Source organism: Erinaceus europaeus, chromosome 8, assembly GCF_950295315.1.
Source record: "Erinaceus europaeus chromosome 8, mEriEur2.1, whole genome shotgun sequence".
Classification (NCBI taxonomy): domain Eukaryota; kingdom Metazoa; phylum Chordata; class Mammalia; order Eulipotyphla; family Erinaceidae; genus Erinaceus; species Erinaceus europaeus.
The window spans coordinates 5,165,372-5,180,177 of record NC_080169.1 but is presented as its reverse complement, the minus strand read 5'-3'; the positions used below and the strand labels follow the sequence as shown (position 1 = coordinate 5,180,177).

Here is a 14,806-nt window from a genome sequence, read left to right as displayed (position 1 = left end):
GTGTGAGAGAGATACCTGCAGCACTGCTTCACCCCTTGTGAATCCCTTCCTTTCCCTTCTCAGCCCCCACATACAGAGATCTGGCGCTTGGTCCTGGATCTTTAGGCATGGTCATGCGTGTGCTCTACTGAGTGTGCCACCACCTGGCTCAGCGCTGTTGATGCCTCTCCAGGTAGGCCTGCTTTCGGTTGTTCTCATGTGCCTTTGAATAGTTGTTTGTATGTACAGTTTATAATTATTATGTGAGTGGAGGTTATCCTGATTTTTGCTATGTGCTGTAGCCAGAACCAGAACTTGCAAGAGCCCAGTCCACGAGAAAGGAGGAGGAGAGACAGCACAGGAGATATTTAACCGGACCCCATGAGGACTCAGTTATGGGCTGTCCATCTTCACAAAACCAGCTCACCACTTGGCTGCATCACCACAAGAGGCCAGAAAAAGTCTTTCCAGTTATGGGTAGTAGGATTCTCAGTAATAAGAGAACTGTAATTTTTCAAGGCTCCCTTGAACTTGAAGCTTAAAAAAAAAAAGTCTCTGTCCTTGTTACTGGCGTTACCCTGTCCTCTGCCCAAGCTTATCTTCTGTATGGACTTAAAAGGTTTTCACTTTTTTCTTGGCCTCCAGGGTTATCACTGGGGCTCGGTGCTAACACTATAAATCCACAACTCCTGTGGCCATTTTTTCCCCTATTTCTTTTTTTTTTTTAGATAGGATAGAGAGAAATGTGGGGGAGACAGAGAGGGAGAGAGAAAGATAGACACCTGCAGACCTGCTTCACCGTTCATGAAACACACGCAGGTGGAGGGCAGGGCTCCAACCTTGCGCTTGGTACTATGTGCACTTAACCAGGCCACCACCCCCACCCCCCACCAAGGTTTCACTTCTTTTCCTTTATAAATCCACAACCAATTAGAAGTCTAAGAAGTAACAGAACTTTTAGTATATTAAGACAAAGTAACAGAGTCAACATTTCTTTTTTTCTCCCTCCCTTTCCTTCCTTCCTCTCACTCTCTCTCTTCCTCCTTCCCTTCTTTCATTTCTCTCATTCTCTCTCTCTCTTCCTTCCTCCCTTCATTCCCTCTTTCTCTCTCTCCCTCTGTCCCTCCCTTTCCTTCTTTCTTTCTGTCTTTTTACCATCACGAGGGCTTTACTGCTCCAGGATGATTATTTTGAATATAGAGACAGAGAAAGAGAGAGTGAAAGAAACCACAGTACCACAACTTCATCCAATGTGGTTGGAGTCCAGGATCAAACCTAAGCCATGCATATAACAACACAGTGTACTATCCAAATGAGCTATTTTCTTAGCCCAAGAAAACCATTTGTAAGTGCAGCCATCAGTGCTGTTGATCCAGAATCCTCAAGCAGCACAGCTCACTTCTTCTTCTTCTTCTTCTTCTTCTTCTTCTTCTTCTTCTTCTTCCTCTTCCTCTTCCTCTTCCTCTTCCTCCTCCTCCTCCTCCACCTCCTCCTCCTCCCCCTCCTCCTCCTCCTCCTCCCCCTCCTCCTCCTCCTCCTCCTCCTCCTTCTCCTCCTCGTCTTTTTCTTCTTCTTCATCTTCTTCTTCTTCTTCTTCTTCTTCTTCTTCTTCTTCTTCTTCTTCTTCTTCTTCTTCTTCTTCTTCTTCTTCTTCTTCTTCTTCTTCTTCTTCTTCTTCTTCTTCTTCTTCTTCTTCTTCTTCTTCTTCTTCTTCTTCTTCTTGCGTTTGCCCTTCTTCCGTAGCCAGTCAACAGCGTCAGGTTGAGCCTGATGTAAAGTTTCGAGACCTCCTTTGAATCTGGAGAGGTGGCAGTCGTTGACTATGTGGGTCATAGTCTGTCTGGAGCCGCAGGGGCAGTTCGGGTCGTCTCTGGCTCCCCAGCGATGGAACATAGCGTCGCACCGGATCACTTAGAGAGGACAAGTCCCCAGCTTGATTCCTTTCTTTTTTCCCCCATTTTAGAATAGAAAAACACCATGTCTAAGTGACTAAATTTTTTTTTAAAAAAGCTTTTAATATGAAATCATTATTCACTACAGAAGCAGAAAATCAGTATAAACTACAAAAATAGATAAATATGTATAAAAGTTCTATGAGAAATTCTTCCAGAATAATCTTATTTTATAGCACTGGAACCTTGCACATGTGTAATTTCACCACTCTTGTGCTTACTCATTCATTCTTTTCATTCCACAGAGAGATTCAGGAAGAGAAAGATGGGTGGAGACAAAGAGGACACCGGAGTTTCTCCCGATGCAAAGGGTTAGGGTTAGGGTTAGGGTTAGAGTGGTGTGCCAGGGTGTGGTGCCAGGGCTCATATCCAGATCATAAGCATTGTAAAACAAGTGCCCTGGCAGGTGGGCTAACTTCTGATCCAGTAATAATATTCAATAATTGAAAGCAATTATTTTAGAAAAACACATACAACTTAAGTTAGGTTAGAAGTTGGTTGAGGGAAGCTTGATTTATTGGATTAATTGGAACAGGGCCAGGTTCCAAATAGTCCAGAAGAACTGACTTCTAAAGTAAGAATCTATATTCAAGAAAACTACCAGCACAGGGAAAAGGAGAAATAGGACAAGAGCAAAGAGGGAAGTAGGGCAAATAATAACAAATTTCAGGTTTGAGGAGATCTGAATATGTCTGAAGTTACAAGTAATAGAAATAAAATGAAGGGCAGGGGGGTAGATAGCAAAATGGTTATGCAAAGAGACTCTCATGCCTGAGGCTCCAAACTCCCAGGTTTAATCCTCTGTACCACCATAACCCAGAGCTGAGCAGTGCTCTGGTTGAAAAATAATAATGAAATGAGAAGACAGAGGTTGGGGGAGTCTGGGAGGTGGAATGGTGAATAAAAGCACTGCATTCCAAGCATGAGCTCCTGAGTTTGATCCCTAGCATTACATGTCCCAGAGTGATGCTCTGACTCTCTGATGGATTTTTTTTTTTCTAAATAAAAGGGGTTTGGGTTCCAGATGCAGCCCATCCAGTACACTGCTTTGCACAGGGTTCTGGGTTCAGGCAGGGTAGATAGCATAATGGTTCTGCAAAAGGCTTTCGTGCTTGAAACTCCAGGGTCTCAGGTTCAATCTCTAGTATCACCATGAGCCACAGCTGTTCTCTCTGTGTCTATCTTTCTCTCATTAAAATAAAACAAATATTTTTTTCCTCCAGGGTTATCACTGGGGCTTGGTGTCTGCTCCTGGAAGCTATTTTTTCCCTTTTGTTGCCCTTGTTATTGTTACTGCTGTTGTTGTTGTTGTTGGATAGGACAGAGAGACATAGAGAGAGGAGGGGGAGAAAGAGAGGGGGAGAGAAAGACAGACAACTGTAGACCTGCTTCACTGCTTGTGAGGTGACCCTCCTATAGGTGGGAAGCTGGGGACTAGAACCAGGATCCTTACACCGGTCGGTCCTTGTGCTTCGTGACATGTGCGCGTAACTCGCATGTGCTACCACCTGACCCCTCTCTCTCCCTCTCTATCACCCCTTCCCCTCTCAATTTCTAGCTATTTATATCCAATAAATAAATAAATAAAAATTTAAATAAAAGTTGATTCCAGAAGCATTAAATCAATGACATGGGGAATTGAAAATGGAAAGCAAATGGCCTACTAAATTTTCTTTCTTTTTTAAAAAATATTTTATTTATTTATTTTCCTTTTTTGTTGCCTCTGTTGTTTTTATCATTGTTGTGGTAATTATTATTGTTGTTATTGACATTGTTGTTGCCAGATAGGACAGAGAGAAGTGGAAAAAGAAGGGGAAGACAGGGATGGGGAGAGAAAGATAGATACCTGCAGACTTGCTTCACTGCTTGTAAAGTGACCCCCCCCTACAGGTGGGAATCTTTCTTTTTTTAACAGAGCACTGCTTATCTCTGGTTTATTGTGGTGTGGGGAATTGAACCTGGAACCTTGGAGCCTCAGGCATGAAAGTCTCTTTGCACAACCATTATGCTATCTACCCCTGCCCCTACTTATGTTTTCTTTTTCATGTTTTCTTGATGCTGAGAACATTACGTTAGGGTTCCCTTCCAGAGAAGGTATTTTCCCCCCAGCATTTATCACTGTCCTGATTAAATAAGCAAATGTCTGATTGCTAATGCTCTCCTTGTTTTTTGTGTGAGTTACTTGTGGGGAGGAAAGATAAATGTCTTAGTCCCTTCTGCATATGTCATTCTGTCAACACAATGCCTTACATGAGGAAGTATTCAGTAAAAATTGGCTGAAAGAGTAAACATACTGGTTTACACTGTTATAATTACCGCAGGTACCATAATTAGTCTCCCCTCTTGTAAATAGTAGGTCACAGTTTTTCAAGGCTAAACCATTCATCATTTTTAATGTCCAAGACCAGTCCATTTCATGGATGGACCACAGACTGTGTAACCCTCCCCCTCCCCCTATCGAACTCTATACTACCTTCAACTATTGATCATTCTAAAGCATGCTTATCATTTCTTCATTTTTTATGAATCACTTCCTTATGATACATTGTCAGGAATGGGATCACTAGTCAAAAGGTTGGGCATTACAAAGGCTAATGAATATTGTACCTAAGAACTTACAAAGGACAGTATCTTGTCACCATCCCTCCCCAGCAGTAAATGGATCTAGACTGTTTTTTTTTTAATCACAGTTTCAATGTTAATATTATTTTTTAAAACTTTGCACCCCCATGTTTATAGCAGCTTTATTCACAGTAGCAATAACCTGGAAACAACCAAAACACCTTTTGGCAGATAACTGGATAAAAAGTTATGGGACGTAGACTCAGCGATAAAAAAAGGTGATGGGAAAGCGGTTGGAACTGGAGAAGATGGTGCTCGGTGAAGCAAGTCAGGAGGCGAAGGGCAGAATGGCTTCACTCATATGCGGGATATAGAGAACTGAGTATACGAATGTGAAAACAACAACAAAATAGCAACCTATTTCCAAGACTGTGGGAGAACTATAGTGGTTATCTATGGGGTGGGGATGGGGACACACACCTGTGGTGATGGGGTGATGAAAAATAAATAAATAAATAAATAATGTTTTTAAAGAAAAGGAAGAGAAGTCAAGGCCACAGGAAAACAAATGGGCAAATATATGTAAATCCAGATCAACTGTTATAGCAGTAACAGTCAACCCTTATCTGTGACCTTGGGAGACCGCCTAGAGTTCCCAGAGGCATGGAATGAGGACACAGAACTTTGGTGGTGGGAACAGAATAGAGTTACAGAATTTTGTAAGTCAATATTAAATCACTAATAAAAATGTTCTAAAAGTGAAAAAAAATGTCTTCTGTGTTTAAATGGGAATAACACTGCTGGCTGTTACAAACAACTTCTAATTCCAGTGACTTCACACAATAAGTTATTTTTTGCTCATTTATTAAAAAAAAAAAAAGTGAGCTTGTGAACTGACCCCCCTGTAGGTAGAAAGCGAATGGTGCGGGGGATGAGGGGTGGAGGTTGGGGCTGGAACCCAGATTCTTGTGCATAGCACTATGTGCGCTTAACTGGGTGTCCACAGCCCGGCCCCCTGTCTCTCTCCCTCTCTATCTCCTCTTCCTCTCTCAGTTCTCTGTCTCTGTCCAGTAATAAATAACATGTTAAGTAAATATAATATAATAAATATAATATAATATAACATAACATAATATAATTAATATAATATAATATAATATATATTTGGAGACAGCCTAATGGTTATACAAAAGACTCATGCCTGAGACTTTAGGGTCCCAGGTTCAATCCCCAGCACTACCAAAAGCCAGAGCTGATCCAAGAAGGATGACAGAGAACCTAGTGGTTCTCTGTATTGTTATATTGTTATATGGGAAACCTAGTGGTTCTCTGTATTGTTATATTGTTATATGGGAAACTGGGGAATGTTATGCATGTACAAACTATTGTATTTACTGTTGAATGTGAAACATTAATTCCCCAATAAAGAAATTAAAAAAAAAAAAAGTGATTCCTGTGCTTATGTGGGTCGCTAAGACTCACGTTAAAGGGAATTTCAGAGTCTCTCTTTGGGTCTTATTTTTTTCATCACTTCAGGTCAGACATATTCATAAGAAGAGAAAGGTGGCAGGAGTCTTTAAAAGACTAAGAAGAAAATGAACCTTTTAGTTTTAAACAAAAGCTGAGGCTCGGGCCACACATCATCAAAATGGTCTTGTTTTCTGGCAGCTGTGGTCCTTGCAGAGTGAGGGGCTGGTGAGGGGATGGCAGCCTAGAGCTCTTCCAGAGAAGGGTCAGGGCTCAGTATCACAGGTTCTAAAGCTGAAATGATAATCTAGCCACCTGAGCTCCACAGGGAGGGCCCCATTGCTGCCTTCTGGCCCTTTTGAAGAAGGTAGAGCTTTCTACTGAAAGGGTTTTAGCCAGGAAATGAGTGATAATGAGTTTAATCACTATTAAAAACCACTTTTAAAAAAAGAAAATTTATTAATGATTACTGAGAAATCAAATGGTACTTTAGTTCATCTTGGACTTCATGAAAGACTAAGTATAGGAGAGAAATGTAACCAAAGTGAGCTTAAGACTTTTACTTTGGTATTTTTAAATGGAGACAAAGTATACTATTCATTTATTTATTTTCTTTGATAGGACAGAGAGAAATTGAGGTGGGGGAGGAGGGAGGGAGGGAGGGAAGGAGAGAGGAGAGGGAGAGAGAGAGAGGGAGAGGGAGAGGGAGAGGGAGAGGGAGAGGGAGAGAGAGAGAGAGAGAGAGAGCTGCAGCACTGCCTTACCACTAGCGAAGCTTCCCTCCCACTGCAAGTAGGGGAGTGGGGGACTGAACCCAGGTCCTTGCACATGGCAATGTGTGTGCTCTACCAGGTGCACCACCCTACAGCCCCCCTCAAATTAGATTATTCATGGGAGAAGGAAGGAAAAGACAGGATGTTGGTGATAATGATATATCAGCAGGTAATTATCAGTAGCTCTGATGGTTTCCATTTCCCCTGTTCTCAGCTGTTTCTCGTACGTTACCTTAATTCTTATTTTTAAAAATCCCTTTGGGGCTGGGGGAGACAGCATAATGGACCTGCAAATGCTTGAAGCTCTGAGGTCCCAGGTTCAATCCCCAGTGCTATCATAAATCAGAGTTAAGCAATGGTTGCCCTATCTCTCTCAGTATATCTCTCTCATTAAAATATATAAATAAAAAGTATTTTTAGAGAAGTCCCAGCTATGTAGTAACAGACACCTTCATCCATGTTAAATGGAAGTTAGCCACAGTCAGTAACTTGTTTAAGAGCTTCCCAGAGGGGCTGGACAGTGGTTCACCCAATAGAGTGCAAAGGTTCAAGGCCCCAGTCCCCACCTGTAGGAGGGAAGTTTCACAAGTTGTGAAGTCTCTCTCCTTTTCCCCTTATCCTCTGTTTAAAAAAAAAAAAATGGCCACAGGGAACAGTGGAGTCATGCAAGCACTGAGTCCCAGCAATAACATTAGTAGAAAAACAAAAAAACCCACACAGTAAATGCCAGAGCTGGACTCAAGCCCCAGACTGTGTATCCTCAGTGTCCAGGTTACAGAGGATGGAGCATGTGCACAGTCACTTGTGAGTAATGACTGTGTCACGGCCTAAGAAGCCTGGAGTCCATGAGCTGGTTGACCTGAGCCTCCAGGAAGCTGAGGTCACACAGGCAGCTCTGGCTGTTGGGTTGGGTCAGCTTGTGTGCTGCCCTGTGACCTTGCCAGGGAGAGGGAGACCTCTAGCTGAAGGGAATGGCTAAGCAATTGTTTGCAGTTGAGCAGGAAGCTGTTTGAAAGGGTCACAGAAAAAAGATTTGACTAAATCAAGCTGTGCCAATATTTTATTTCTTTTCACACAAGGCCACGTTTAAAAGCACTAAATGGGGTGGTTTATAAAGCCTGGGAAACAAGTCTGTGTTTTTGTTTTTGTTTTTTTTTTAGTTTTTTGAGTTTTTTTGAGTTTTGAGTTTACAAAAACAGAAGTATCCTATCTTACAGCAAGGGGAAAAGAGTGAGTGGGATGGCCTGTACCCTTCTTAGAGCCAAGTCTCTGTTCTTGGTATCTGGAGAATGTTTGAAAAAGAAAGCATCTAAAACACTTTTTCTGAGAGATGGTACATGTCCTGACATTTATGCATTTTCAATTAGCTTCTCATAGTTCTACTCAAATCCCCCCCCCCCCCCCCGCCCCGGGCTTAGGGCCTGCACTATGAATCCACTGCTCCTGGCAGCCATATTTTTTCCATCTTTGTTGGTGGTGTGGTTGTTGTTATTATTGTTGTTGTTGCTGCTGCTGTTGTTGTTGCACAGGACAGAGAGAAGTTGAGAGAGGAGGGGAAGACAGAGAGGAGGAGAGAAAGAGAGACACCTGCAGACCTGCTTCACTGCTTGCGAAGTGATCCCTTTGCAGGTGGGCAGCTGGGGCTCAAACCGGGATCCTTACACTGATCCTTACACTTCACTCCATGTGCACTTAACCCACTGCACTAATGCCTGACCTCCCTCACCTTCTTTTCTAAACTAAGAAAGTTTTAGAGAAGCTTAGATTATTTTACTTTATTTATTTATTTATTTATTTAATGATGCCAGTCTGACTTCCCTGGACAGACAATCCCACCATGTGTTCTGGAGCCCTCCCTCCCCAGAACCCCGCCCCACTAGGGAAAGAGAGAGGCAGGCTGGGAGTATGGATCGACTTGTCAACACCCATGTTCAGTGGAGAAGTAATTACAGAAGCCAGACCTTCCACCTTCTGCATCCCATAATGATCCTGGATCCACACTCCCAGAGGGATAGAGAAATAGGGAAGCTATCAGGGGAAGGGATTGGATATGGCGCTCTGGGGGTAGGCATTGTGTGGAAATGTCCCCCTCTTATCCTATAGTTTTGTCAATATTTCCATTTTATAAATCAAATTCTTTAAAAAGATTATTTTACTTTTATTAATTTAAATCACATTTTAAGAGAGTGAGAGAGATCAGAACAGCACTCTGGCACTGAGGTTCAAGCTGGGCACCTCAGGCAAAAAAAAAAAAAAAAATCCTGCACTTTACTAGCTGAATTTTGCCCCAGGTTGCAAAGATTCATATCATTAAGTGCATGGTTTACAAATTATTCTTAAGTAAAGGACATATCACTGTCACTTGTCTGGATTTGCATAGCATCTAAACTTTTTTTTTTCCACCTTCAGGGTTATTGCTGGCGGCTGTGTTTTCTTTTTTATCAGGACAGAGAGAAATTGAGGGGGAGGGAGAGAGAGAGAGAGAGAGAGGCAGGCCTACAAACCTGCTTTACCACTTGGGAAGCATCCCCCCTGAAGGTGGTGAGCCAGGGCCTCAAACTCAGATCCTTGTGCAGGTCCTTGTGCTTAGTACTATGTGCACTTAGCCAGGTGTATCACTGCCTGTCCCCTGTGTCTAAACTTTTAAAATATGAATTGAAGCACTGGATCTAAAGGAGGCTCTGCAGCATGTGGGAGGCTTTTGGTTCAATCCCTCATAGTAGATGATGAAAATGCTATTTTTGAGGGGGTCATATATTTATAACAGAGAACGGGGGATGAGAAAGACTCAAGCACCACTCCATCATCCACAGGGCCCCACTTCCCTCTGTTTTGGTTCTCTCATGGAGTTCTGGGGACGTAAGGCACCCAGACTGGGAAACTAAAATGCAAAGATAGTTTGTCACAAAAGATAACACGGTCAGGAAGGAGTAGGAAGGCTGTGGACCCAGGCAACCCTAACCTTGGCTGAGAGGTGTCTCCAAATCAGACCTTACACACACACACACACAAGAGATGTGAGGCAAGATATTTAGCACCTATGTTTTTATTATGCTGATACACCTTAACACATGGACTCTGTCTGCATTGTTTGACTTTTTTATTGAGGTGTAAAACAAAAAACAAAAAAGAAAGAAAAAGAGAGGAAGAAAAAAAGAAACTGTAGTGAATACCAGGAAGAAAACTGTCTTTGAAAGATAACTTTTTTTAAAAAAGTCTGAAGAACATATTTCTTACCCCACCAATGTGTCCTGGAGCCCCGCTTCCCCAGAACCCTGCCCCACTAGGGAAAGAGAGAGACAGGCTGGGAGTATGGATTGACTTGCCAACGCCCATGTTTAGCAGGGAAGCAATCACAGAAGCCAGACCTTCTACCTTCTGCACCCCAAAATGTCCCTTGGTCCATGCTCCCAGAGGGATAAAGAATAGGAAAGCTTCCCCATCTGCAGGGGGAAAGCTTTGCAAGTGGTGAAGCAGGGCTGCAGGTGTCTTTCTCTCTCCTTCTACCCTCTTGATTTCTAGCTGTCTCTATTCAATAAATAAAATTTTTTTAAAAATTTTTAAAAAGAATAGGAAAGCTATCAGGGGAGAAGATGGGATATGGAGTTCTGGTGGTGGGAATTGTGTGGAATTGTTCCCCTCTTATCCTATGGTTTTTATAAGTGTTTCCTTTTTATAAATATTTTTTTTAAAAAAAAAAGAACACATTTTTTAGTTCCAAGAACCTGTCCCTTTACCCAATAGGATAGTGAAGAGGAAAAACTGCCCCATTTGCTTTTTCATATGGCAGCAGGTCCTCAAGTAAAGGTCATTTCATTCAAGTATAGATGGGTTTTTATTTCATCAACATTATAATGATATGAAATATTCAAGGGCCTACTTTCCTCTGACAAATTAAAGTTGAAGCTTCTGGGAACCTATTGACTCTAGGTGAGGATTATATATATATGTATATATTATATATATTATGGATCATGAAAGAATAAATTATAGACATCACATCTACTTATCTCTACATAGTCAGTGGCAAATTCCTAAGAGTGAAACCATTCTCTTACACAATGACTAGTTCATTAGTCAGTAGCCAATTCCGTCAGGAGGAGCTAATGGCAATGATACACACTGCTCTTATCCACGACTCACAGCCAATGTTGACATCCAGACAATGGCCTCCAGAATCAGACCTAGTATGTTTTAGTCGATGGACACATATTAAAAATTTAGATACGCAATGAAGAATTAGTAGGAGCTGAGTGCTTTGGCACTGAGGAAGCCCTCCTGCTACCCCAACTCATTTGGCTCTCATGTTACCTCTTTGAGGTCCAGGAGGCAGCATGATCCTTTTATCCAAGATGGAAATGAAGCTGAAGGGATGTCAAATGAAGAGCAAAGCTTAATGCTTCTTCTTCTCTCTCTCCCTCTCCCTCTCCCTCTCTCCCTCCCTCTAGGGCTATCACTGGGGCTCAGTGCCTGCACTACGAATCCACTGTTCCTGGTGGCCATTTGCTTTTTCCATTTTTAAAAAGTCTTTTTATTTATTGGATAGAGACAGCCAGAAATCAAGAGAGAAGGGGGTGATAGAGAGGGAGACAGAGAGAGACCTGCAGCACTGCTTCACCACTTGCAAAGCTTTCCCCCCTGCATGTAGGGACCGGGGGCTAGAACTCAGGCCCTTGCGCATTGTAATACATGCACTCAGCCAGGTGCGCCACCACCACACACACCCCTTTTTTCTATTTGTTGGGTATGACAGAGAGAAACTGAGAGAGGAAGGGAAGATAGAATGAGAGAGAGAGAGAGACCTGCAGACCTGTTTTGCCACTTGTGAAGTATCTCCCCTGCAAGTGGTAAGCCAGGGGCTCAACCCAGATCCTTGAGCAGGTGCTTGCTCTTAGTACTACATGTGCTTAACCAGGTGCACCTCAGCCTGGTGCCCCTCAGTGCCTGTTCTAAGGAATCTGTTTTAGTGTCCACCCATAGGCTGACTACTAGTCCAAACATGTTACGTTCTATAATGAAAATAACATAGTTTGGGTGTTTATTTCTCAGACCACTTCCGTTTTGGTTCCTGTTACATGTTTTCACTAACATTTATAGCTAAAAACTTGAGAAGAGTCCTGAGTTGCTTAGGGGAGCAGCTTGAGATGAGCTGAGCCCAATCCACCTTGCACACAGAACTTGTGCTCACAACAAAGAGACAACATTCTTGTTATGTGCTTGATTTGCACACGGAGTGTCAAGACGACCAGATACGTCTCAGTGCACAGTAAAATGTAAGCTTGGAGGGTAGGAAGGAGTTTCCCAGCCTTCAGGAGCAGCCTAAAACAGAAGGCTCTAACAGGGGCCAGGGAGTGGTGCCCCTGGTTAAGCACACACACCATAGTGCACAAGAGCCCTGGTTCAAATCCCTGGTCCCCACCTGCAGGGAGGAAAGCTTTAGGCCTGTAGATGTTTCTCTGTCTCTTTTCCTTTCTTCCTTTCTTTCTTCCTTTCTTTCCTTTTTTTCTCCCCCCATTGTTGTTTCTGTTGTTGGATAGGACAGAGAGAAATTGAGGAGGGGAAGACAGAGGGAGGAGAGAAAGACAGCAAACCTGCTTTACCACTTGCAGAGAGCACACCCCCCCCATGTGGGGAGCCGGGGGCTCAAACCGGGATCTTTGCACAGGTCCTTACCCTTTGCGCCTTGTGCACTTAACCCATTGCGCTACTGCTTGCCCCTTCTCTTTTCCTTTTTCTTCCTTTCTTTCTCCCTCTCTTTCTTTCTTTCCTTCTTTCTTCCTTCCTTCCTTCCTTCCTTCCTTCCTTCCTCTCTTTCTTTCTTTTAATTTCTTTATTGGAGGATTAATAGTTTACAGTCAACAGTGAAATACAATCGTTTATATATAACATTTCCACATGACAATAGGTCCTCCTCTGGTTTCTTTCCCTTTCAATTCCCCACCCCCCAATTTCTCTCTGCCTAATAAAATAAATAAATAATATTTTTTAAAAAAGAGGCTCTAACTCATGAACTTGCCTGAGACAGAGAAGCCACTGGTTTGAGACACGGAGGCCAGACGTTCAGAGTCTTCCTTTGCCCCCTCATTCATTTCCCATAAGCAAACTGCCCAGTCTTGTTGGGTCTTGAGTCTGTCATTCATACCATGTGCACTGAACCTGGTGCTGCCAGTCCCAAGTCTATCATTCATAAGCTGGCAGAATAAGACATACAGAGCAGCTGGGGACATAGCTTATCTGGTAGAGTATCAGACTTGCTTAACTGAAGTTCTCATTTCAATTCCTACTACTGTGTGATCCACAGTGCTATTCTGGTTTCTTTCTCTTGATACCCCTCTCTCTCTCTCTCTCTCTCTCTCTCTCTCTCTCTCTTTCTCTCTCTCTCCCACGTGGTACAATTTCTGTCTCTCATGTGTAGGAAATACTGTTTAGTTTTCCTTTGTTTTGTTTACCAGAGCACTGCTCAGCTCTGGCTTATGGTGGTAATGGGGACTGAACCTTTGGTGAAAGACAGTCATTTTTAAATTATATTCTAAAACCAGCAACATTGGAGAGAAATGGCTGATACAGATTCGGGTGTAGAAAGAGTCCATTGGGTGTTGATGGGAGAAACAGGAAGCCTGCTTCTGAGCCGGCTCTCAGCTCAGGAGCCTCTGCTTTCACGTGGCTGAAGAAGTCATGCACCATGCAGTTTGTGTTTAGAGATGTGAGCACCATGGGGAAAATCTGAATGAAACTCTGCAAGGTTCACTGACCAATATACATACAAAAATCACACAAAGCCTTGCACTCAGTGCTCTTTCTGGTGAAAGGGAGTTGAATTTTTTTTTTTTTTCCTATGTGCAGCACTCTGCTTTTAGTTCAGGAATGTGGAGTAGACAATAAAACAAAACAAAAATATTTACCTTTTCCAGGGCTTCTCTGTCAAGTAGTTCTTGCACAGCTAGAAGCTTGACACTGTAAGACAGAAATTAAAACCACACTTGAAGAACAAATCCTTTTTTCCCACCAAGTACAGTTCACAAAAACTAAATCCTAGAAATCTCAGCCTAATTTTCTGCATTACCTCTCTTCTTTGTGTGGCCTTCCGTTCAAACTGAAAATCGTCATTTCACAGCTAGTCAAGTGTTTCTAAGTCATATAAGCTGTTTCCCCCATATGATCCAGAAACTTCACTTCTGGGCATATACCCCAAATCATTAGAAACAAGGACTGGAAATTGATTTGCACCCATGTTCACAGCAGCCTTACTCATTAAAGCCAAAAACTGGACACAATCCAAATGAATGGAGAGATAAAAGCCCTGTGTATCTGTTACACGCAACGAAACAGTATTCGTTCAGGCTTGAGGAAATTCTGACACAGAGCATAACGCAGAGGAGCCCTGAAGACATCATACTAACTAAAATAAGCCAGATACAAAAGGACAAATACAATGTGCTCCACCTACACAAGACACTTAGAACAGTCGGATTTAAAGAGACAGAAAGTAGAATGGTAGCTCTGAGAACTGTTTGGAGGAGGAATTGTTTGGGGTATGATGTCCCAGTTGGTGATGAGAAAAACCTCTGGCTACATTAAAGCACTTTATGTCACCGGCGTGTACACTACGAGTGCTTAAACGAGCAGAATGTGATGTGATGTCCATTTCACCATCCAAAAACTCTAAAAGTAATCGGGGTCAGGAGTTTGAATAAATGCAGAGGAAAACCAAGAAAGCCACTGCCTGTGTTCAGTACCAGTCTGGTCTTGCTCCCCCTTTAATGCTTAAAGCAAATAGCTAAACTCCCTGCTGACAGAGGGGGTTCCACTCCAGTTGCTCATTTGCTCACCACTCAGTGAGCAAGTCCCACTGTGTTCAGACGGCTGAGGCTACGTGAGGGCTAAGACACAGGTCTTCTCCTCACTACCCCACAGCGTCTGTGAGGGCCTGTGGGAAGCACTCAAGAGATGCTGATGACTGCATTAGCACTGGTTGTTCTTACTGCACCAACTGCCGGTGAGATGGATGAAACCACAGGCCAAGTGTCAGTCTCTTAACTGAACAAGAACACCTCGGCTGACACGGCCACGCAT

The 14,806-nt window shown here is 42.8% G+C and overlaps 1 protein-coding gene across 2 annotated transcripts in view; it reads right to left on the bottom strand.

The window, feature by feature from the left end:
- Window positions 1-14,806, bottom strand: part of EEPD1 (endonuclease/exonuclease/phosphatase family domain containing 1) — a 138,095-nt gene that overhangs the window by 50,055 nt on the left and 73,234 nt on the right. For both annotated transcript variants that reach the window (XM_007523388.3, XM_060195835.1), the window contains exon 3: window positions 13,636-13,687. In XM_007523388.3, coding sequence (XP_007523450.2) covers window positions 13,636-13,687 — 52 coding nt within the window. The remainder of the gene's footprint in view (window positions 1-13,635; window positions 13,688-14,806) is intronic.